At 39.5% G+C, this 18,589-nt stretch overlaps 2 protein-coding genes across 8 annotated transcripts in view; one reads left to right on the plus strand and one right to left on the minus strand.

The window, feature by feature from the left end:
* cdc73 (cell division cycle 73, Paf1/RNA polymerase II complex component, homolog (S. cerevisiae)) overlaps nt 1-6,320 on the minus strand; it is a 169,630-nt gene extending 163,310 nt beyond the window's left edge. The window contains exon 1 of the mRNA XM_048602051.1: nt 6,064-6,320. Within this exon, the coding sequence (XP_048458008.1) occupies nt 6,064-6,194 (131 nt within the window). The 5' untranslated portion in view covers nt 6,195-6,320. The remainder of the gene's footprint in view (nt 1-6,063) is intronic.
* On the plus strand, nt 6,276-13,971 carry LOC109915321 (glutaredoxin-C6). 7 transcript variants are annotated; one of them, XM_048602160.1, is made up of 5 exons: nt 6,281-6,389; nt 6,734-6,842; nt 9,027-9,132; nt 12,552-12,728; nt 13,761-13,971. In XM_048602160.1, exons 3-5 carry the CDS (start codon nt 9,070-9,072, stop codon nt 13,908-13,910), a joined length of 390 nt encoding a protein of 129 aa, XP_048458117.1. In that variant the 5' UTR covers nt 6,281-6,389; nt 6,734-6,842; nt 9,027-9,069; the 3' UTR covers nt 13,911-13,971. The 7 variants fall into 7 exon arrangements, with proteins under 7 accessions (XP_048458120.1, XP_048458117.1, XP_048458116.1 ...); XM_048602159.1 differs by having other exon boundaries at nt 6,290-6,631; XM_048602158.1 differs by having other exon boundaries at nt 6,290-6,554.
* The last annotated feature ends 4,618 nt before the right edge of the window (nt 13,972-18,589 follow it).

Here is an 18,589-nt window from a genome sequence, read left to right on the forward strand (position 1 = left end):
TGCTCTTCTGCTGCTGCTTGGCCTGCTGTGTTCATCCAGCTCTGCACCTTGTTATCTCAGATTCTCCAGCATCTGCAGTTCCTACTATCTCTATGTTGTCAGTGATTATTCTGACATTTGCATAACAAGGAAAGGTCTTCATAATGAGTTTTCCCTTTCATCCACCAGAACAACTGACAACCACCTCCGGCCCACTGCTTTGATATAATGGTAGCAACAAAAATAATCTGAATAATTGCTGCAGAGCAAGTTTGCAACATGTTGTGCACAATTGTAGTATGAAGCATTTAGTAGATGTTTAATGGTGAGTTTAAACGAGATTAAAAAAAAACAAATAAACCAAATGTCCTTCCAATTTTTCAGCAAGTGGTTTGGAGATAATGAGAACTTGAGTGACTCAAGAATATTTGCTCGAATGCTTCATGATACAGATTTGTTTATTCACTAGTGTCAACTTTTTCTCAGAAGTTAACTGCCATGGATTTTCATCTCGGTGTGCTTTTGTGCTCTTATTAATTCCATGTATGTCAACCGATAACATCTGCAATCCATTTTCTCCTTTGCTTCCCTCTGTCCTTCCATCTTTCCATGCACTTATTGTCTTTGTCCAACATCTATGCCAATGTTGTGATAGAAAGACTGTACTTTTCTTTGATATTATGTCCTAATTTCCTCTTTTTTCTAGCCATTTCCAGCATTTCTTCGTTAATCTGTGTAGGATATATAATCATCCTCCTCTAGGCTCACATCTCTTTGCTTTTTGTCTACATATCAGAGTCACACAACACAGATAACAAGATATAGAAGCTCAGTATTCTTTCGCTCACATTCGGATCACCAGATCCAAAATGTTAACTCTGATTTTTTCTTCGCGGATGCTGCCAGAGCTGCTGAGCTTTTCCAGCAACTTCCATTTTTGTTCCTGATTTACAGCATCCGCAGTTCTTTCGGTTTTCATTCTTTCATTCACGTTCAGGCTCAGTTTCTCTGTTTTGTTATGCATCACTGGGCAGTACACTGGAAATTAAGGCCCACAATTCACCTGATTTTCAGGTGCAGGTTGATGGAAAGCAGGGGCCAGGTTTCTGTACTTAACGAGAATTACTACTAAATGTAAATAGAATCTGTAAATAGAATCATAGAATCCCTACAGTGTGGAAACAGGCCCTTCGGCCCAACAAGTTCACACCGATCCTCAGGGCATCCCACCCAGACCAGTCTCCTTGTAACCCACCTAATCTACACATCCCTAAACATTACTGGCAATTTAGCATGGCCAATCCACCTAATCTGCACATCTTTGGCATGTGGGAGGAAACCAGAGCACCCGGAGGAAACCCATGAAGACACGGGGAGAATGTGCAAACTCCACACAGACAGTCGCCTGAGGCTGGAATCGAGCCCGGGTCCCTGGCGCTGTGAGGCAGCGGTGTTAACCACTGAGCCATTGTGCCGGCCCAAATAGATTCTAACTATAGTTTAACAATTATGAATCATTGGCATATAACTAACTAAAACACTAACTCCCTTATAAACAGTCCTTTACACACACACACGCACAAAACATCGGTGTTATGGACAGAGGGAAAACTGAAAGCAGTTCAATGGATCTGCTGAGTTGCTTGTTATGCTGATGAGAATCCTGCTTTTGGGTCTTCCTTCTCCAAGTGTTTTCATTGATTTGCAGCAGGCGCAGATTGGCTAGTTCACACTTATATAAGGGCTCTATCTTATTAACCAAAATTCACAGCTAAGAGCAACTGCTGAAGGAAGAGTAATTGGGTTTCTTCAGGCTTAAAGAGGGTTCTACTGTAGAAAACAGACACACTCCTGAGCGGGCAGAAATTCAAAGGCTTCTCTGTATCTTGTTCACAGGTTCAAGCTGTTCAACTTCCTGAGAACTAATCACAGTTGCTGGCAGGCAGAAGGTCTTTGTCATCAAAACTGGTCACCAGACCACAGATCAATCAGCTACTTGTTGCAAGCTGAATCTCCATTTTTACACACCTCTAAATTAAGCCCAGCCACAGCTTCGCCTATTACTGCTTTTACCAGCAGCTGCATAAACAGTGTTTATAATAAAATTATCAGATTGCTTTCAGAGTCATGCAATAGTCTTTCAGCAATCCTTCGTTTTCAAACTGATTATTTCCTCATTTCAGTCCACAATCAAAATACAGATTTTTTTGTAAAAGATTTTACAGTAAACATGTCCTTCATTCTGACAACACTGGTATTAATTGTCTCAATGTCTCATTCAAATCTCACAATCACATCTCCCATCACTAGTTCCCAAAGAATGTGATTTTTTTGCTTGTTCCAAGAGTTGTCCATTTATATTAATTTTAACTTCCAGGATTAGGTCTCTGCTAATCACCGCTGAATGAAAAGATCATCAAGGCACTCTTAAATCTAGATTCCTTGCTTTCATGTTGTTTACAATTTATGCAGCTTATGGCATGGAAAGCACTTAGAGACAAAATATACCATAAAATCATCTTCTTTTAAAGTCAACTAATAAAGATGTGCTCATAGTTGTACCTATTGCAATGTCCACACACCAAGTGACAACACACAAGTTCCTAACAGGAAATTTGAGAGTAAACTCTTGTTATACCTTTCTGTTTTAATCCACAGAAAGCACATTGGAATATTTTATTGTGTTAAAGGTACTATGTAAATGTAAGTTGGGGTTATGTTCTCCTAGAAAAATGTTTGGTAGAAAATCTTTATTACATGCTACTAAGTGGCTGAATTGCTCACTGTTTTAAATTTCCAAAACAAAATAGTTTAGAAAAAAAAAAATACTTGATATAATCTTGTACAACAATGCTCTGAAATATATTCCAGTTTACGCAATAACTAACCATTAGCGTTAAGGTAGGAATATTTTTTGTGATAATGCTTTCTTCAAAGCTTACTTTTTACATTTTAACTGTACACTGTACCTTTCTGACACATTTTAAAAACACAAGAAATGCCCATATTGGCAATTAATAGTTTTGATACCAGTGCAGTTACAGGAAAAGCCACAGAAACACATTATTTCTGATTGGTTTAAATTGCATTCCTTAGCTATAACCTCGTAAGAGCATTACATAGTAGACCAATTTTCCTTTTATACAAACCCAGCATTCAAATTTATTGTCAATTATAGAGTTTTTTTTTGCTACAGAGTAAAGCCATTACGTTTTGGAAGGACAGTGCTCCACGTATTTGGTTTACAAACATTTGAAGTCTACAGACATTTAGTTTGCTTTACCCAAATGTCAGAAGTAAAGACCTATTAATCCACTACATCACCATTTCGTTTCTAATTAAAAATCAGATTTGATGAAAATATTGGGGACCCAAGTACAACATACCAACTTACTGGGTTCATTTTTTGATGTATTCTGTTAAATATTATAAGGGCAGCGTGGAATTTCCTTTAGAAGAGCATATCTCAAACCAAATCTTGGCAATGACATGGAATGGTGTACTGCAGCATCACAAAAATATCAAAGTACTATAAACCAGTTTACATTTACTTTAGTATAGAAAATATGAAACATTCTGTGCGACTTTAAAATGACTCAAAATTTGACTTTTTATTGTATCCTGAAACAAATGGTGAAAAATCCAAAGAAACATTAAACAGACTTCCTGAATGGAGCTCATGTGGATGGCGAAAATGCACACAATCTCTAGATAAACTCTAGCTTGCCTGCAAAAATTACATTTTGAAAAGGAGCAAATGTTTCCATACTGGTAAGTAATTAAAAATCAGACAACTCATACTATCATGAGCTCAGGAACTATAACTAGTTTCACCCTTGTTGAGCAACAGCAGGATCTGGAATTCTGTTATGGTTTCCTCTCCAGATTACAATTTATGATCTCAGTCCAATACAGGTCTGTAGAAGTTTAGCAATGGAAGTACTAGTCTTAGATTCTTAGCAGCCAATTCACCTGCCAATACTTACTGGTTGAATCAAAAAAAAAAACAAGATGGATTACACAATCCTGTATAATCAGTTGAACATGTTTATAGCTTTGCAAGAATCAGCTTTAGGCAAAACAAAGCAGCCAACTGGAACAAAAATCTTAATGTGGGAAAGAAAAATTAAAACTTAAAATATTCACGTTTTTCGTTTTGCTTACAGTTCACAAAAACATTTACATACCATAAATAATTTTCTGGCACAACTAAAAGCAAAAGCAGTCTACTAACAGATCCTCCTAGTCCTCATCCACTAGCTACCATCAAGAACTGCAGTCCCACCATATAGGCACTGCTTTAGAGTTCTCATTATGCTCAGGTTTTGTAACAGAGTCCTAACAAATTAGTACTAAGGAAAAGGGTCACACCCAAATACACAACTGTTCGACTGCAGAAATGTACTAAACAGTAACAGGAATCTCTCATTGACAAAATTCACAACTGTTACTAATACGCTTTTAACAATACAATTAAAAAAGCAGGACTGCTCTTTTTATAAGCTTCACAGACTGTAGGACTGTTCTGTGTAAAATCAGTTTTACAATACACTAACAGCTCTTTCTACTCCTAAGATCAGCAAAATTTAATTCTCTCAAGACCTGTCATAACATACAGCTCACAGTCTGTGGGATCTCCATTGATAACAGCTCCTACAGGAGGCGGGGACTGGCGCAGCAACTTGTGATTGAAAGAACCCAGAGCTAACTAATTCACTAACTCACTCAGTAATTTGTTAAATAGACAACCAATTCACTCACGCCATAATTTACACACTAACCATGGTAGGTAATTAATTCATTAGCTGACTAATTTACTAACCACATAACTAATCCACTCACTAGAATTACTAATTCACTAAAATCAGAATCAATAATCAAAAATGGGTTTGATGACAGGCCCAACTTCTCTCTGGTCCGTTGCACCCGATCGTTTGGGCTCACCAGCAGTGCTATAGTTATTGCTGTCCTTTCTGCAACTGACACACGATTCCAAATCAATGTCAAAGCTGCTTCCCAAGAAGGGTACTTGCGCTATCTAAACAGCTAGAAAATATCACGCACTAAATTTTTAGCAAGCAACAATTTCAGCTGTAGTCCTTCAAATATCTGGGATTCTGTACACACTTAATTATCTGGTTTCAGTATTATAATTGGGATATATCCTATGATGAGAAAGTGCACTCTGTATCAAGCAATCACAAGGCCTAGTTTTGAAATTTCCTGAAAAGTTACTTTGGAAGCTGTTGGGATGTTTTTAAAACGTGAATCATCTGGCTCACTAAAGCATCCTCCTTTTTTTGAATAATTTCAAAATGCCTCAAAAGCATTTAATGTATTTGGCTTTTAGCAGTAACTATTATGCAGTGAAACAGAGGAGCTACTTGCATCTCCCAGTCAGTAATACGAGCTAGTATATGGAGAGTGTACTGTTCTTCCAATAAAGATAAAGGGCCCTTAAAATGAAACAGAGCCACCGGAAGCGGCACACAGCAATTCGTTCCAACATCTCCTCCGACAATCGATAATTTATAATAAACGTAAACTACAACGCATTCAATCTGGTGGACGGAAAGTCTTTTGCACATTTAAGAAACTCGGCTACGACACCTCTGCAAAAGAAAATCGCGTGTGTTTGTTTAAAAAGCAGCTTTGATCAATTAAAGTCAAGCAAACAACTTAAGAAAAATTGCCAAAAAAAGTCGAGAAAAGTTTGCGCCAACAGCTTCTTCGCCGAGTTTATTCAGATAGGGGCGCGATCACTCTGATCTGTACTTTTTTTGTTGCTAAAGAGTGATACAAGTGTCAGTTTCCCCAAGCCACGGCGGCTGACCGTACTGAATAAACAAACATAATTCCCTCCATTTTCTATCTACAGTTGACAATGAAAGTGACTTGTTTGGTGATATGATCAGTGAAATTGACAGGTGTCGGCCAGTAGCTCCACTGATCCCGCACATGCTGCTCAAACTCCACTTAACTCAACTCCACTCACCCCAGGCTGCACCTTCCCCCACCACCCCACAATGTTTACCTTCCACCCTCCACATCCATCCATGCAGCACTCCCGCGGACGCCACTCACCCCCAGATCACATAATTCGTCTTCACATTCTTCGGCCAGGAGAACTCTCCGAAGATGACCTCGTCCCCTTTCACCACAATCTCCTTCTTCTGGATGTTGTATTGACGCAGTACGCTCAGCACGTCCGCCATCTTGCCTCGGCTCCTAACAACCGGGTCCTGAGAGCCCGGGCTGGCCCGCTGCACTGCCTGTCGAGAAGGGAGAGGGACAGGACCCTCTTGCTGCCCGGGCAGACTGCCTGAGCCGGCGGAAACGGAGGCGTGGATGCTCGCATTGTGGTCGAGTGGAACTGCCGGCTAAAGATCTAAATCAGGAGACTGCAAGGGGTGGGGAAACGAATACACACGCATAGGGAAACTCTTTCATTTCGATGGGGACTGGTGATCAAGTGGTTGCTGAGTTTGCGGGATCTCCATTGACAACGGCTTCTACAGGAGGCGGAGACTGGCGCAGCAACTTGTGGCTGAAAGAACCCAGAGCTAGCTAACTAAGTAATTCTCTAACTCGCTTAGTAATTTGTTAAATAGACAACCACTTCACTAACGTGATAATTTACACACTAACCACGGTAGGTAATTAATTCATTAGCTAACTAATCCACTAACCACATAACTAATCCACTCACTAGAATAACTAATTCACTTTTTTTTTGCCTTCGTGGCCCACACAGCTTGCTGTGAGCCTCAGTTAAGGTGACAATATTATTTAAGATCATGGATAAAGATTCCTTCAATCTTCCGATGGTCAATCTTCTGGTAGAAGAGACTGGTTTGGACAGTGTAAGTGTGACTAATAACATTTAGAATTATGAGTTGCAAAGAAGTTTTATACACATTAACGAATGAGAAAGACTGCACATCCTTTTGGGATGCATGATTGAGAAGTGTGTTTTTATTAAATACAAAATAAGTTAATTGACATCAAACCACTGTCAGCATAATCAAATCTATCATGATGCTGATGCCTAGTGGTTTATAATGCATATGAGTCAGACATATATGCTTGCCATATTTAAGACCTTTCATTTAAGTGATTTTGATTTAGTTTACTGATCAGCAGTTATGCCTCATTAATTATAGATTAAAATTTGTGATAAATGCCTTCCACACCACTGCTCCAGTGAATCCAGATTTTAGCTTTCATTCTACATTAACTCATCCATGTAGGCGACATTACCAACCTGTGAAACAAAGAGTCGTTTATCACCCTCTTCCAATCAGTCTCATTGCTCTCTCACTTATTCTGAACTCCACAGACCCCTTGTACCACTCAGAATTAAAACTCTCACCATTACTTAAAGTTTCTCCATGATCTCACCTAACTCAATACCAGTGACCTCCAGATGTATTATTACACATCTTCACTAACAATAGTCTCTTTGTTTGTTCCTTTTTTCTGCTACATCACCATAATGAGTGTTCCTTTAACATGAGACTGCTTCTGTTATCTAGCTTCGGGCACGTAAGCCCACTCAAAAAATTCTGTTGAGCTATTTCTTTAGCTCCTCCCTCAATCTCTTTGACCACAAGTCCATCATGTAATGTCCTCAAGAAAAGGAGAGGGTTGATCCTCTCAGGTGGTTCACCAGTACTTTACAACAAGCGCTAAAACGTAGCCAACTACTCTGCACTACCACAAGCTGCCCTCAAAGCGACTGCAGGGGGGAGAAGACTGTCACACATCTCCTTCTGGAATGTGCCTTTGCAGAGAAATGCAGGTTTTTGTTGAGGTTTGCCCCAAGCAGCTCCATGACACAGGACTCTGTGTTCTACAGTCTGTTCGCAGGACATACACTGAGACAAACATTGGCTGTGCCTTGAGGACCATTAACAGGGTGAAAGGAAACTTATTAGTCTTCCACTGGAAAGAGTTGACCTTGACCATGTGTTGTAGACTGGCACATTTCAAAGTCCAGGACTGAGTCCTGAACGACACAATAAGGCTTAAGGTAGCTGCTGCCAACGTTCAGTGGGGAAAGACCATGTCCAAGGTCTTCCTGCTAAAGTATAATGAGGGTCCGTTCAGTTTTCAGATGCTCTTGGTTCCTCAAAATGAATGCAAATAGTTCCTGCATGATTGGAAAATACCTTTGCTTTGCAGCTGCAAGGAAGTTCTCAGCAATGTCAAATTCCAGCGTGTGGTTGTGTTTTCTCGCAGATTTTACAGAATTGTCCTAGGACCTTTTGTATATACTTACAGATTTTTTCTTTCATGATAAAGTGTATTGTTGCAATAAAATATCTGTAACCCTCTGGAGTAGTTGGGACTTGAACCGGGTTTTTTTGGTTTAGAGCTAGACACACTACCGCTGTGCCAACAAGAGTCTCGGAACTTTATGGTGCAGCTGACAGCATGTAATGCATTGTGACGGAACCTTAGAGCTAAAACTAGCGATGGAGGTAGTGCATACGATGGACTATTGCTAGCGCTGCCCGCTGCCTCGGAGGTTTGCGGTGAGAGCAAGTTTCAGACTCGTGCCGATATTTAACTCGGAGTTGTTGAACTCGACGCTTTCGCCTCTGACCCTCGGATTTCCCTGCGATTGCTCTCAATAAATATCACATGGAGCAAAGGAAAGAAACTTTTCCGCAAACTCCCCCTTGGCCCGTGCACCTTGACAGTGCAAAGCATCTTACAAACGCGTTCGGCTTCTCTTATCGAACCCAGTGGATATTCCTAACGTTGCTTAAAATGGGAGAATAATTTTTAAAACGGGGAATGCTGGAAAATATTCAGCATATTGGAAATTAAAACTTGATGTTCCAGGTCAGTGACGTGGAAATCGTGTACAGTAGATCCCCATCCGACTTGGACATCGAAACTCAGCTTTAACCAGAAGGGTCGCGAAAGCGTAATAAAACGCACATTTATTTTTCTGACGAATATTTTTAAAACGTACAAATGTGTATAAAGCTTTATAATTTCAGCAATTTCTGTTATGCCTGAATAACGTATTTAATCAGTTTTAGCACGCACACCAGTGCACGTCTACTTCCTTTTGTGAAGATGGGACAGCTTTTTACCAGATTGCCAGAAGAAAAACGCGAGGCTGCTTTGCATTTTATTCGCGTAAGTTTCCTCTCGTTCCGTGTTCTCAATATGTACATCAGTTTTGTCCTCTGTACTCTTTCATTACCTGGTATTGTTCAGCCCAATTAACTGCTTCATTTGTCCACATTTCGAAATTCCCATTCCAGTGGCTTTGAAAATTGTGTTTGTCAAATGCCTGAGCCTGCCTTTTAACCATTCCAGGTCCTACAAGACCGTCAATAGAACAGGCTAATGGCTAGGCCCAAGTTCAAGTAAACCTCTTCTAAGTCTAGTTCTGCAAGAAATTTCATATTCATCTAAAAGTGGACCAAGTGTCTATATGCCATGATGGCTCAGTGGTTAATACTGATGTGTCACAGTGCCAGGGATAAAGGTTCAATTCCACCCTCAGGTGATTGTATGTTCTCCCCTTGTTTGCGTGGGTTTGCTGCTGTTTCCTTCCACAGTCCAAAGATGTATGGATTGGCCTTGCTAAATTGCCCATTGTGTCCAGAGATCTGTAGGTTAGGTGGATTAGCCATGGGAAATGCAGGGTTACAGGGATGGGGTGTGTCTGGGTGCGATCCCCTTTGGAGGGTTAGTGTGGACTTGTTGGGCCAAATGACCTGTTTCAAACTGCAAGAATTCTATGAAATGGTTGCATCTCTTCACAAAAGAGGTAGTTTTATGTTGTTTCTCGAAGAGCCATTGGTGAAAAGACTACATTGTATCAGTCCCTGATAGATTAATTTGTGCAGGAAAGCGCCTTTGAGCAGGCATTCAAACTGTATGAAAGGTCCCCTAGATCCTGCAGGCGGAGGACTGAATAGTTTCTAAGCAGGCAAACCTGTTTGGCAGAATGCTTCATTGCCACAACTTTCAAACAAGAACCAAGATGCCTCTTAACTGGTTGTGAAAATGACTTGCCCTGTCAGATCCTTCTTCCTGCATTTGTGAGTTTCACCACTTTTGTACCTGAAGGTAGCAGTGATAGGGAAGAAGCAATCAACTGATGCCTTCTGAAATGTACCTGTATAAAGAAGGTCTGAACAGAGTTGCAGTAGTTTTGACGCGTTTATCTCCAGAAGCTCCTGAAAGCAGTGCTGTCTGCTCTACAGGCTGCTCTCGGGGCCACAAACTGAAACAAATATGCAGCTGGTGGACTTGGTCTTGGTAAAAGACATTGGTATTTTGCTGCATTTGAAATATAGTTTTGCAAATACTTCACAGAATTGTACACTGCCCAAACATCAGAAGGCTTTCAAAGACTGCCACAGCTTTTTCCATCTGAACTGTAAAGCTACGACATGATATTGATTTTAAAATTGAATGAATGCATTATCATGTAACAGCATAGCCAATCATTAAGTTGATTTGATGTTACCTTTGAGGTAGACAAACTCTTGTGACTGTTCACAAATATTATGGATGTCATGATAGAAATGAAGGGTATCAGGAAGCATAACAAAGAGCTTGTTTGAGTGAATGGATTTTGAAGACTCCTTCAAAGTGAGTGGAAGTTGGAGCATTACAAGAGGATACCACAAAGCAGTTTCTGTGTAGCTGAAGGAAAAGCTCTCATTTTGAGAATCACAGGGTGAAAGGAATATCCAAAAGGATGGAATTTGAGGCAAGGACTGAAGGCACTCTAGTTTCTTTATCTAAGCAACGATATACTGGCATTGGGAGCAGTCCAGAGAAGGTTCACTAGTTTGATCCTGGGTTTGGAGTCATTTTCTTATGAGAAGAGGTTTAGTAGGTTGAGCTTGTACACATCAGAGTTTAAAAGAATGAGAAAAGCGTATATGATTCTTAGGAACCTCGACAGTGTAGATATGCAGAGATTATTTCCCTTATGGGAAAGTGTAGGACCAGATGACATAATCTCAGAATAAAGGGTCACCCATTTAAGACAGGGATAAAGAGGAATTATTTTCTCTAAGGGAGTGAATTATGGAATTCTTTACTGTGGAGCACTGTCAAGGTTAGGTCACTAAGTATATTCAAGGCTGAATTAGACAGATTTCTAATAAGTAAATGAATCAAAGGCATTCATTCAATAGGGTTGAGAAGGAAAGTGGAGGAGGACTATCAGATCATCATGAGCATGATCTCATTGAAAAGCAGACTCGGGCCAAATAGCCTACTTCTGCACCTACACCTTATGGTTTAATGGGCTAAGGCAGTCGACTGCAGGATAGAGATACTAATGAAATATGAGGATATAATCTTAATGTGTCACTGGAAAAAAGCTGATATAGGTTAAACGGAAAATGGATGATTCAAACTGATCTTAGGATTGCTACCAGTGCTATGTACTAGTCAGAGTAGAAATAGCAAAATATGTCAGAAGAATACGTGGCCAGAGAGATGAGGCAAGGTTTCAGATTTCTGCCTTTTCTCACAGCGGGGGGAAGCTGTGAGGAGGAGGAGAAGGGGGTTGGGGGTTGGGGGTTTGGGGGGGGGGGGGGGGGGGGGGTGCGGAGAGAGAGAGAGTGAGACATGGATGCTTTGTGTGTGCCAGCTTGGGATGTCTTCCTTTATTGCTGTTGGCACTTATACCTTTTTAACGCTCTGCAGCTTAACCAATTAAAGAGCTGTTGACAGGCAGAATTTCCTCAACTCAAAAGAATTTGGTGTTGTTCAGTTTTACTGGTTCCAAAAAGCAAAATTGTATTGCACAGATCAATAAGATGAAACATTTTATCTACAACAAAAACTCAGCTGGACTTTCAGATATAGCAGTGCAACTTCTATTCAGTTTATAATCTCCAAAGTGAAAAATGTGACTTCTTAAACATTACAAATGCTATAAGGATACAGAGAAAGAGACTTTAATACTCCATTTTTACTTTTTTCCTTAGTCAAATAGATAATTTCCCAGACAATATTTTCATTAGTTTTGTATTGTTTGAGCCAAGTGTTTGAATTAGCATGTGCTTACTCCCATTACCATAGCATTTCAGGACTTCATTTTCTGTTAGATGATGAATATCTCTTGCTTATGTTCTCAAAAGGCATGAGCCAAAGATATTTCAGTGTAATGGATTTGTTCCTCACCAGTCTGATCAATGCTAAAGCTGCTATGTTTCCCGCTAAACTACAATATTTACACTTAATAAGGCTTCTCATTCAGTGAATTACTCTTTGAGATTGTTGACAAAGCAGAAAGAACTTAGTTCTGAAGAAGGGTCATCAGACCCAAAACGTTAACTCTAATTTCTGTTCACAGATGCTGCCAGACCTGTTGAGCTTTTCCAGCAATTTTTGATTTTTTTTGTTTCTATTTACAGTATTCGCAGTTCTTTCAGTTTTTATTAAGTACTACATGAATGTTCGTTCACAATGATCTTGTAAAATATAGCCAGAATTGAAAAATAAATGAATGATTCAACAAATAATGAACAAACTTAAACAGTTAATTGGCTTCTTACTTGTGAATTATGTTTGATTTTCAGAACCAAGTTGTACAGAATTGTGTAGTTATATTTTCCAAGAGCTATTGTCCTTACTGTATGAAGGCAAAGAACATCTTTGAAGAAATAGGAGCTAATTTCAAGGCAATTGAACTGGATCAGCGCAAGGATGGTGACCACATTCAAAATATTCTTGAGGAATTGACTGGTGTCAGAACAGTAAGTGACCATGACCTACCTGCATTAACCTTAACCCTATCTTCTCAAGTTAATTGTAATTAAACAATATATGTAATCTGTGTAATCAAACCATGGTACAAGGAGCAAGGTGAATAGCTCCCAATCTGAGGACACATTTTAGTGTATTTATTTTCCATAGACCTTGGGGCATTGCATCAAGTTGTCTACAATACAGTTAAATATCTTTAGCTGACCTGAACTAGGATAGGGTAGTGGCCTCTACAGTTTGCATCAACACTCCTGTGTTAAAAGGCAGGAATTTTGCCTTGGCAACCTATCCATGCACTTCAACTTGCTGTGCAAACACCTTTTTGGACATGAATGTATGTGAGTGAGGATTACTACTCCGAAATGCCCCTACGTGACTACTGCTCCAGAACCCATTCACTCACTCACCCACCCACCCACTCTACCCAGCATACCCATTGCCCCATCCAAATCAGCTAAACTACAACTTCCACTTTAATAATGTTAACTCAAAGGTACTGGAACAAGATAATGTCTAAGCCACAAGCCATTTGTTCAGTTAGGAAAATTTAAGGAATTCAGGAAAAGCCTAAGCAGGAGGCTCAACTCACTTGAGATGCATTTGAAAATATTTCTTCTGTAGCTTTAGTAGTGTTTAGTGACACATGTTAATTGCACAATAGTCATTGAATGGTCAACCACTTAGACTTGCATCCAAATCTGATAAAATAATACTACAAAACCATTCACTGGGCAACCAAACCTGCTTAAATCTATGGATTTGTACAGTTTGCAGCATCATTTGAAAGAAGAGGATCATTTAGCTGATATTAGTTAATCCATTCTGGTGTGCACGACAGTCGCACTGTTGCACAATCTCATAGTTTCATAAATGTGTCCAGGGCTTTTGTCTATAATACTCTTACCTTGCAGTTTGTATAATTTGATGAGGAAACCTGTTCAGGAGGAATAAAAAAAATTAGAGTCAAGTTTAATAAACAAGATTTGACATATTATTCTAAAATGTTGTTGTTCTTTTCTCAGGTGCCAAGAGTATTTGTGAATGGAAAATGCATTGGTGGTGCTACAGACACACACAAGCTCCATTCAAATGGTAAACTACTGCCTTTAGTGTTACGGTGTTCTCCACCTTGCAAATGGGATGACAGTTTTTGTCTTAATCGTTCGCATTAATATTGAATTCCTGCATTTTTCTAACTGCTTGTTACTTTTGAAATAAATGATGAAGTTTCAATGCTGTGCCAGATTATTTGTGTATACACAACATACTTCAAACATTTTCCTTCCCTGAACTCCCAAACCTTTTTAGCATTCATAGGTTCCTAGTGCTATTCATTAATTAATCTCTGCATATGATGCTCTTTTTTTAAACATCCAGGCAATGCATTAAAAATACCCTGCCACATTTAACTTGTATTTGTATTATGCTTGGAATTTTAGTTTCAAATATGTTTACTTGCATTCCTTCCCTCCATCCTCCCTTCGATGCCACTGTTATGGACCAGACCAAATCCCTGCAAAATATATGAAAAAGATAGAGCCTAACTTTTTCTTATTTTTAAAGGCATTATGTTCAAGATGGAATTCAATTGGTCAAACTACCAGGCTTGAAGCAAAACACACTTTACTCTTACACTATAGTTAAAATACAAACAAAAGAATTGGAATAACAACTTTATTGGAAAAACTTAACACAATAATAGATCATTTAACTAATAAACAGCAACGGTTCCGATACAGTAACATCCCATAAACTCACATTAGGCAAAGGCAAATTCAGTAAAGTATATTTTCTCATTTGCACTCTCCAGTGCAGGAGGAAAGAACATCAAGAAAAAACTCGGAGAGAGAGAGAACTCAAGTGTTCTGCTGTAGCAGGGAAGCGGTATAGCAGCTTCCAAACCCCAACAGCTACTGGAAGTTAAACTAAAATCCTGATGCTGTGGGAGCTTGACCATCCCTTCATGCTGCTTCTATTGTTACAACATTTTAAAAAACCAAGGCCTCACAAACTGTTTACTTTATTGGCTTGGAACAGACTGCTTGGAGCCTCTGTCTCAACTTCTCTTCATTTTGAAAAAAAGGACAAAATACACCTCTTTAAGTCATAGAATTGTAACAGCCACCCAGAAGACAATAGCTTTGCCTATATGGCAGATATATAAGATGGACATATGAGGGAATTGTGGTAGTATGCATGTGGCATGTGTATCATGGTTGTTACTATATCATTTGTTTTTTATTGCACCTCTTAGCATTTGCATTATGCAGAATTTGATATCCAGTTTCATTCCTTTTATACAGTTTTTTGCAATGTTAATTTGACTTTCACATTCCATGCCACCTGCACCAATCTCTGAACAGAACAGTTGGATGGATAACCTGTTTCCAGACCTTGGTATCTGTTTTGTATACGTCATGAATATTGTACTCATGAACAACTTGGGTTGAGTCTTTCCAGACTTTGGGGACACTCCTTACTCTAATCGGTCTGGCTGTGGTTGAAGATCACCATCTTTTTTTTCATACTGCATCATGCAATGGCATGTTCATGAATCAAAATACTGTGTAACAGGGACAGACATTACATTAATTTTGTGATTTGTCAGTTTATTTGTTTTACATCCAGTCATGAATTAGCATAAAGTTTCTCCAATTAAATATTGGGAAGACCAAAGATATTATTTATGAACCCTGCAAAAAACTCCATATCCTGGCACCAACTGCAGTGTCCCCTGTCCACTGCCTGAGTCTGAACCAGCCCATTTCTATCTTTGGCACACTCCCTAACCTTGAAGACCTTCTGATCACATATCCGCTCCATCACCAAGAATGCATACTTCCACCTCTGAATCATCACCCATCTCCATCTTTGCAAAGCTCATGTGCTGCAGAAACTCTCATCCATGCTGTTATCTGTAAAACTTGACTATTCCAATGATGTCCTGGTCAGCCTCCCAAATCCATCCTCCATCAACTTAACTTTATTCAAAACCTTAATCTTAATCTTCATCATCCCTATGTTCACTGATCCGCAATAATTCAGTAATGTCTCGATTTTGACATTGCTTTCAAATCCATCCCTCTCATTCTAGAACACTTGGATTTCTAGTCCATCATCAATTTTAATCACTCTACCTTTATTGGCCATCTCTTCAAGTGTTTGGGCTGTGGGCCTTTAACTCTCCTCCTTAAAACCTGCCTCTTTGACAGCTAACGTGTTTTAATATATCCATAATAGTGGCTCAGACCTTGTTTGTTAATGCTCCTGTGAAGCACCTTGCTCCATTTTACCATGTTAAAGATGTTATATAAATAAAAGTTGTTGGGTATAAGCAAATAGTCAAAACACAGACGTGGTCATGATATCAGACAAAGCTTAGCCTTTTCTATTATACTGCTGTCATTTTTCTTACTTTACCCCACCTGTGGGTGAGCCCTAGCCATTGCAGCTACTGTGACCCTCTCCAAACCCAGTATCCATGTATGCTTCCATATACTGGACATCAAAGAAGATCAGGAAACCTGGTTGAAATTAAATTCCTGCATCCTTCTCATTCTGCTAAGGGCTAACATGTACAACCTTCCACCTATCTGAATGGCCATTTCAACACAGCAAGAATCAATGTGGAACATTTTGAATTTCACACAGCCATGCCTGCAGTATATTAACTTATCAAGGGAGAAGGAAGATCAAGTTCAGGACTGTTGAAACAAGTTAATGCTTGCAATATTAAATTATTTTCATTAATGTAATACAGTTAAGAGGTTATACTGTGCACAAAATTTCACTAATGCTTATTCTAATTGCCCTTGAACTAAGAACTAAGCAATTCCACAACCAGATCTAAATTCTGAAGTCTTGTCACATCCAGTCATGAATGCTGGTGAAAAAGTAAACAGGTTACTGGAAGTGACAGCTCCACAAATATCACCATCCTCAATAATGAGGGAGCCCAGCATATTAGTGCTAAAAATATGGCTGAAGCACGTTCAAGAATTTTGCCCAGAAGTGTCAAGTGAATGATCCATTTGGCTTCCTCTAGAAATGCCCAGTATCACAGATGCCAGTTTTCAGCCAACCCATGTGATATAGGGTTCAAACCGTTCAGTCCAACTCGTCCATGCCGATCATTTTCCAAAACTAAACTACACTCACTTGCCTGCATTTGGCCCATACCCCTCCAAACCTTTCCAATTCATGTACTTATCCCAATGCCTTTTAAATGTTGTAACTGTACCTGCATCCACCACTTCCTCTGGCAGTTCATTCCACACATAAACCACTCTTTTTAAAAAATGTTGCCCCTCGTGTCATTTTTAAAACTTTCTCCTCTCACCTTAAAAAATATGCCCCCTAATTTTGAACTCCCTCATCCTCGGGAAAAGACCTTTGTTTTTCACCTATTTATGCTCCTCATGATTTTATAAACCTCTGTAAGATCACTCCTCAACCTCTCACATTCCAGTGAAAAATGTCCCAGCTGATTTTTATAACTCAAAACCCTCCATTCCCAGCAACATCCTGGTAAATCTTTTCTGAACTATCTCCAATTTAAAAGTACATTTCCTGTAACAGAGTGACCAGAACTGCACACAGTACTTCAGAATGCTACAACGGCTATGAGCTCTGACAACATCGTGGTGATGTGGCTGAAGACTTGTGCTCCAGAACTGGCTTCATCCCTAACCAAGCTGATCCAGTACAACTACAACACCGGTATCTAACAATGTGGAAAATTGCCCAGATGTGTCATGCATACAAAAAATGGACAAACCCAACCTGGCAATTACCACACTATCAGTCTACTCTCAATCACCAGTGGAATGGTGGAATGTGTTATCATTAGTGCTATCAAACAGAACTTGCTTAACAACAACTTGCTCACTGATGCTCAGTTTGGGTCCCAACGAAACTTAGTTCCTGACCTCATTATACTGTGAGTTCAAACAGGGACTGAAGAGCTGAACTCCAGAGGTGAAGTGAGAATGACTGCCCATAATATTAAGGCTTTGTTGACCAAGTGTAGCATCAAGGAACCCTAGCAAAACTGGAGTCAATGGAAATTGAGACAAACTCCCCACAGATTGGAGTCATATCTACCACAAGGGAAGATGGCTGTAAATTGTTGGAGGTTAGTCATCTCAACTCCAGGACATCTCTGCAGGAGTTCCCCAGGGTAGTGTCTAGGCCCAACCATCTTCAGCTGCTGCATCAATACAGTGTAAACCATCTACAAGATGCAATTCAGAAATTCACCAAGAAATTCTCCTTAGACAGTTCCTACCGATCTCATGACCACTACCATCCAGAAGGACAAGGTCAGCAAATACATGGGAACACCATCACCTGCAAGTTCCTCTCCAATCCACTCACCATCCTGACTTGGAAATATATAACTGTTCTTTCAGTGTCACTGGGTTAAAAACCTGGAACTCCTTCCCTAATGACTCCTTCCATAATAATCTACACCAAATGAACCATTGTGGTTCAAGAAGGCAGCTCGCAGCTCACATTCTGAAGGTCAAGTAGGGATGGGTAATAAATATTGGCCCAGCCAGCAATGCCTACATCCTATGATTTTTTTTAAAGAAAAGAACGAGAAATAGAGTTAACACTTCAAATTGAAGACATTTAATCGGATGTTTTAAGTATTTCCAACATTGTCTGTCTTAATTTCAGATTTGTAAGTATCCATAGCATTTTGCTTTTGTAAAGTATTGAGCACTACTGATGAGAAATGGTTGCAAATGCAACCAGAATCCAGCTAAGGAGTTAAATTCAGGTTATAATTTTAGAGCTGTCAATCTGAATTTTGAGATTACCCAATGATTTCACAGTCATCCCAAGA

The sequence above is a fragment of the Rhincodon typus genome, chromosome 10 (genome assembly GCF_021869965.1).
Source record: "Rhincodon typus isolate 14 chromosome 10, sRhiTyp1.1, whole genome shotgun sequence".
Taxonomy (NCBI): Eukaryota; Metazoa; Chordata; class Chondrichthyes; order Orectolobiformes; family Rhincodontidae; genus Rhincodon; species Rhincodon typus.

Bases quoted from the DNA above. Each gene is read 5' to 3' on its own strand.
- LOC109915321 (XM_048602163.1), top strand. From the start codon at position 9,070: ATGGGACAGCTTTTTACCAGATTGCCAGAAGAAAAACGCGAGGCTGCT. The intron at 9,133-12,551 runs GTAAGTTTCCTC...TTTGATTTTCAG, and splicing joins CTGCTTTGCATTTTATTCGC to AACCAAGTTGTACAGAATTG. The intron at 12,729-13,760 runs GTAAGTGACCAT...TTCTTTTCTCAG, and splicing joins AATTGACTGGTGTCAGAACA to GTGCCAAGAGTATTTGTGAA.